This window comes from Dictyostelium purpureum, assembly GCF_000190715.1.
Source record: "Dictyostelium purpureum unplaced genomic scaffold DICPUscaffold_258, whole genome shotgun sequence".
Classification (NCBI taxonomy): domain Eukaryota; phylum Evosea; class Eumycetozoa; order Dictyosteliales; family Dictyosteliaceae; genus Dictyostelium; species Dictyostelium purpureum.
In genome coordinates, this window is record NW_003519594.1 from 23,566 (window position 1) to 30,280 (window position 6,715).

General features: G+C 23.5%; 2 protein-coding genes across 2 annotated transcripts in view; one reads left to right on the forward strand and one right to left on the reverse strand.

Moving 5' to 3' along the window:
• The window catches only part of DICPUDRAFT_81803 (uncharacterized protein), a gene marked incomplete at both ends in the record, with an annotated part of 1,454 nt that extends 1,101 nt beyond the window's left edge, over positions 1-353 (forward strand). The window contains one exon of the mRNA XM_003291069.1: positions 319-353. Within this exon, the coding sequence (XP_003291117.1) occupies positions 319-353 (35 nt within the window). The remainder of the gene's footprint in view (positions 1-318) is intronic.
• Positions 354-1,741: 1,388 nt separating this feature from the next.
• On the reverse strand, positions 1,742-3,303 carry DICPUDRAFT_81804 (uncharacterized protein; the record flags this gene model as incomplete). The annotated part of the gene is made up of 3 exons (XM_003291077.1): positions 1,742-1,908; positions 2,577-2,719; positions 3,266-3,303. The coding sequence occupies 3 exons, from the start codon at positions 3,301-3,303 to the stop codon at positions 1,742-1,744; spliced, it is 348 nt and encodes a 115-aa protein (XP_003291125.1).
• Between the last annotated feature and the right edge of the window lie 3,412 nt (positions 3,304-6,715).

Sequence of the window (6,715 nt, forward strand, 5' to 3'; positions counted from 1 at the left end):
CTACAACATTCATTTTAAAAAAAATAGTAATAGTAACTATAATTTAAATAGTAGTATTAGTGAATATAGCAATCTAAATAATAATAGTATCAATTTAGCCCGAAGCGCAAGTTGAAGTAGTATAAGCAGTTGTAATAGTAATGATAGCAATGGGAGTAGCGGTAGTAGCGGTTGCAACAATAAAAACAATAATAGCTTTTTAGTTAATCATCACCGATTTATAAACTACTTTTAAAAACATTAAATATTGGTAATATTCAAGAGGAATATTATTTACTATATAAAAATAAAACTAAAGAATTTTAATATTTAAAATAGTAAATAATAGTTATAAAATGATCAATAATAATTAAACTTTTACTGCAACAGATAATAATAAAAAATTAAATAAAAACCTTAACAATAAAAGTAATAGTTAAAAGTCAAACAGTTTTAGTAAATATATTTAAAGAAATTATATCAAAAAGATGAAATTTATATCCAAATAGACGAAACTAAAATTGAACCTTGTAACATCACCAACAAGTCTTAAATAATATATTATTAATAAAACATACAATCAAAAAATTTTTTATATATATTTTTAACAATTTTCACATAAATGGTGTCTTTTTTTATTAATTTATTATTTTTTTTATTATTAAATTAAAACATCATTTATTAGTGGTTGTTAAGTCACCTTTCTTATTACTTAAAAAAAAAATTTCTAATAATCTAATACATTGTAATTTTTATTTTATTTTTTTTATTATAATTGTTTTAAATTTATATTATAATTAATTTATTTTGTTTATAAAAATATTGATTGGTCTAATTGTGCATGGATCTTTATTACCAATTAATGGAGGGTAGGGTTTTTATAATATTTACATGTTCCGAGTGGGGTAATTGTGAATGTATTTAAATTAGATGATATTAATAATAAAATGAAAAAAAAAATTAAAAAAAAAAAAAAATTAAATATAAAAAAAAAAAAATTAAATATTAAAAAAATAATTTGGTGGTAACAAATTTTAACATTAAAAAGCTTTATTATTATATTATTTTGAATAGATTTTAATATTTTTGCGAAAAAAAATTTTATTCGATCAGATTATTTTGAATATTCGCAAATACGGTTCTTAAATTTAATATCCGATTCGTTTTTCGGATAACATTTTTTTTTGAAAACCGAGGCGGTTCGGAGCTTTAGAGGTAAGCTTGTCACAAGCTTACCTCGAATCGTGTTAGAAATTAGAAGGGATTATTGGAATGTGTTGGTATGAAAAATATAGAAGCTCTAGAAACTGCCCACAAGAGATACTCCAGCCACTCGTTCCACTCCCAGTTTGGTTATAATCTCTTATATTTACTAAAAGAAATTCTTTATTATAATTCAATAATAATAAAAAAAAAATAAAAAAAAAAATAAAAAAAATAATTAATTTTTGTATTTGAAAATTTCTGCACACACAATAATAATAATGATATTAATAATTTATTCATTAATCACAAAAAAGAATGCTATTATGTACATTTGTAAACTAAAAAAATTAATTTTTATAAATTTTTTATAAATAAAAAAAATATAAAAGTCTCTCAAGTTTCCGAATCACACACGAATTGATGTTACCGTGCCCTAATAATTTAAATAAAAGAATCAAATAATACTTAAAAATTATAAAATTATAAAATTATAAAATTTTTTAAAAAAAAAAAAAAAAAAATAAAGATTGATAATTATATAATAAATGTGTTTTATTTATCTTTCTTTATCTTTTTCTTTTGAAATTGATCTTTTTCTTTCTTTTTCTCTATCTTTGGATCCTGACCTTTCTCTGTCTCTATGTTTTTCTCTTTGTTTTTCCCCTCCTTTTTCCTTTTTTTCTTTTTCTTTTCTCTTTCTTCTTTCATTAGTTGCTATATTATCTATTTATTTATTTGTTTAAACCAATAATATGTTGGCCTCTTAGGATGTGTAATTTTTTTATTTTTTCAATTTCTGATTTGAGAATAGTATTTTCATTTTTTAATGTGTTTAAATGTTGTCATTTCGTCAAAATTTGTTTGAATTGACATTATCTATTGATCATTTCCACCTGGTTTATTGTAACGCTTTATACGGTCAGTAAGTTTAGTATTACCATCTTGATATTCGTCTTAAACAAATTCTAAATCAATAACCTATTTACATCTATTTTTGAGATCTTAAGAGTGATTCTTTGAGGGCACTATATTTAAAAGTTGAAGATTTGTTTATTCTCTTAAAATATTTAACTTTTCTTTCATTCTTTGTCTTATCTCCTCTTCGATATTTTAATTTTCAATTTTAATTGAGTATTTTCATTTCTAACTGTTTCCAAATGAACCTTTTGAGTCAGAAATCTCTAATTTTCAAAGTTGTTCAGCTTGTATCATCATTTCAGTTGGAAGCTCGTCATTGAAATTTCTTGGATCTACAACAAAAATACTGCTATTTCTTTGACTTTTTAAAAACTGTTTTGTTTCTAAATCTTTTTTCCATTACTAAATTCTCTTTTGCAATTCTATAACTTCCAAATTTATGTTCAATCTCTTTAATTAATTAATTCTATCACCATTGATTTCTTCTGAAGTATCATGAACAGTGTGGAAAGATTTTTTACTAAATTTATCTTGAATAATTGTAATCTCTGATTTAATATTGTAATTTTCGGATTGAAGACCTTCTTGAGCTAATTCTACTTGAACAGTTCTAATACTTGGTAAGTCTGATTATAAGTTTGCATTTATAAAGTAGAAAAAATGGTGGGAGATGCCAGTAGAAGGATGAAGCATTATACTATATGAGAATAAAGCAATACCAATTAGTTGTAGATCATTTGTATTGTCTTCTTTACAATAAGATCAAGTTGAATTAAACTTTTCTGTTAAAACATATGTTTATGTATGGCAAGCGAAAGTTGTTTTAAAATAATGTATTAATTTACTATAGTTTACATTATTTATGTGTTTGTTTGTTTGTTTGTTGTGTATTGAAAAAAATAAAAATAAAAAAAAAATAAATAAAATAAAATAAAAAAAAAATAAAAATAAAAAAAAAAAAATAAAAAAAAAAAAATTTTTAAAAAAATTATTAGATTTTTAAAAATAAATATTATATTAAAAATTTAAAATGGCTATGGTAATGTGTTGATATTTACTAAAAATTGGGGGTATACTTTGGAAGAATCACAGACAACACCCAAAGACAGCTTATAATGAAAATGAAATTAGAAAACAATTAAATCAGGTATTATTCCCCTACGGTGATAACGATAATTGGTAAAAACTGAAGATAATCATAATTTTTCAATCACTTAATAAACACTAAAGTAACAAGTCACTCGGTTGTAGAAAATATAATAAAAGTTATAATATCGAAAGTGAAATGTACATCCAATAAGAGACTAAGATTGAACCTAGAAACATCACCAGCAAGTCTTAAATAATATATTAATAAAACAACAAAGAACTACCATCAAAAAATTAAATAAATAAAATAGTTCTATGTTAATAGCATTAAAAATATACAAATAAATTACTTTTTTTTTTATGAAATATTTTATTTTTCTTTATTATAGTCAAATAAAATTTTGTTTATTTATTTGTTATTATAAAAATTAAATTATTTTTTAAAATTTTGATTATTGTTTTCAAGTGTACTCGACTTTTTCTTTTTTTTTATACTGGATGAGGTTTTAAAAATCAACACTATTTTGTATTTTAGTTTACTTTTGAATTTTCTTAAATTTCACTTTTATCCTAAATTAAACCAAATGAAAAAAAAATAATAAAAAATCTTATAAATAACAAAATATTTAAATAAAAGTTTCATGTTTATTATAGTTTATATTTTAATTTAATTATATAATTAAATAAAAAGAAAATAAATAATTAAATAAAAGAATATGGTGTTTTATATTATATTTTTATTAATTAAAGATGATTAAATATAAATAAATAAATATATAAATAAATAAATAAATAATAAATAAATAAATAAAAAAATACTTATTTACCTTTATAATTATTTAAAATTCATATAATTTATTTTACGAAGTTCATTTTTTTATACAGTGCCCGAGGAAAATATGTAGACCCCCCCCCGATTTTAAATTTATATATTAAAAAAAGATATTTAGATTATAATATTTAAATATAATGTAAGGCTAATAAATTAACTTCATTAGATATAAATTCATTTAAAACCCTTTAAATTAAAATTAAAAAAAAAAAATTATATGTTTACAATATTTATCTCTTTTTTTTAATTTTAAAATTTTTTTTTTTTTTATTTTCAAATTTTTTTATTTTTTGATTTTAACAAATGAATATACTTAATATCTAGTGTATCCTCCATGAGCTTTTATTATCGCCTCCATTCTTTGTGGAAGGGATTTATATAAATTTTTTATAATCTCGGGATTAATGTTATGAAAAACGTCAGTGCAACATTCGATTAGGTCTTGATTTGGGTTATTGAACATTCGAATTGATACCTTTTTTTAACAATAGCCCAAAGATTTTCGATTATATTAATATCGGGGCTGTAAGGTGGTAATGGATCAACGGAAATATTGAATTCTCTTATAAACTCCTTTACTATCTTTGCAGTATGAGGGGAGCAATTGTCATGGCAAATTACGGGGACCCTCTCAGGTACTTTTAACTTTTCTGCATAGTATTCCAAAGTTAGTTGTGTATCATTTTTTAAGATCTCAACATAGAGATTAGAATCTAAACCTTCTGGAAGATGAACTAAATATCCAGGACCATCATAGACAATGTTTCCCCAAAACATTGCACTCTCCCCACCCTTATTAACACTTGTTTTAATATGTGAAGGTAGTAAAACATTAGAGTTAAAGGTCCAAGAGCTTTTATCATGGTTGTTATCGTATTTTTGAAACTTGGATTCATCCATAAACATATGGTTTTCCCAACGTTGCACAGTCCAGTTTCTATGTGCAATTGCAAACCCATATCTTTTTCTTCTTGTAACTCTGTTTAATGGAGGTTTCTTGATTTTCTTTTTATAAACAATGTTACAGTGCCCGGATTATATATTTAGACCCCCCCAACTTTTTAAAAATTGAAATGATAATTATGAATTAATAGATCATATTTTAATATTTATATAATGACCCTCTAAAATAAATCATATTACAAGATATGGCTTATTTGCTAAAAATTAAAATAAAAAAAAAAAAAAAATAGGGTCTTAATATTTAATCCGTTTTTTCAATTTCAAAATTTTTTTTTATTTTTTATTTGTTTTTTTTTACAATTAAATATAAATGATTATTATTATTTAATATTTAGTATACCCTCCATGTGCTTTTAATATGGCATCCATTCGGTCAGGGAGTGATTCATATAATGATTTTATAATTGATTTTTCTATTGAATGAAATGCATCTTGACATACCCGAACTAGGTTTTGTGATGGGTCACGAAACATCTTTTTTGATACCCTTTCTTTAACAATTGACCAAAGATTTTCAATTATATTTATATCTGGACTGTAGGGTGGTATTGGATCAACTTGTATATTATTTTCTTCTAAATATTGTTTCACTATCTTTGCTGTATGCGAACTACAGTTGTCATGACAAATGACTGGGACCCTCTCAGGCACTTTATTTTCTTCTGCATAGTATTCCAAAGTTAGTTGTGTATCGTTTTTTATAATTTCAAGATATAGTTTAGAATCTAATCCGTTGGGTAAATGAACTAAATAACCTGGGCCATCATAAACAATGTTTCCCCAAAACATAGCATTAACCCCACCCTTTCGAACACTTGTCTTGATACGTGATTCTAGTAAAACATTAGTGTTAAAAGTCCAAGCACACCTATCATGGTTATTATCGAATTGTTGGAACTTTGCCTCATCCATAAACATGTGATTTTTCCAATCTTCCACAGTCCAGGTTTTATGTGCAAGAGCAAATAAAAATCTTTTTCTTCTATTTTGTCTATTCAATGGAGGTTTCTTAACTTTCTTTTTATATGTTATGTTATGTCTCTTTAATATCTTTCTAACTGACTTGTCTGATATTGTTCCATATCCATTTTGTTCATACCAAATTATACTTTCTTTTATACTGCTAAATTTACCATTTAAAAAATTGTAACATAAAATACGTTCATCACCTTCGTTAAACTTTTTTTTTCTCCCAGAACGTTTACGGTCATTGATTGTGCCTGTTTGTTCTACTCTTTCTAATGTTTTTGCTACTGTTGATTTATGCACTCCCAATTCTTTTGCAATTTTTGAGTTCGACTTATGACCTCTGTTTTTATATGATAATATTGAGTACCGAACTTCATCACTTAACCTCATTTTGTTTATTTACTAATTATTATTTTTATACTTATAGTAACACTTAATTATTAAATTAATGAAAAAAAAAAAAAAAAATTTTAAAAATAAAAATGTGGTAAAAAATATAGAAATTTTTTTTTTTATTTTTTTATTTTTCCCACACCCACTCCTAACGATTTATTTTTAAATATTAATAATTATTGGCGGTAAGGTTCTTCATATAAAAATTATTATTGGTAAATCTTATTTTATAAATGATTTAATAAAAGTTGGGGGGGTCTACATATATAATCCGGGCACTGTATTTTTGTTACAGATCCAAGAAATCTCGATGACGAGCTTCCAATTTATATGATGATACAAGATGAACAACTTTGAAAATTAGAG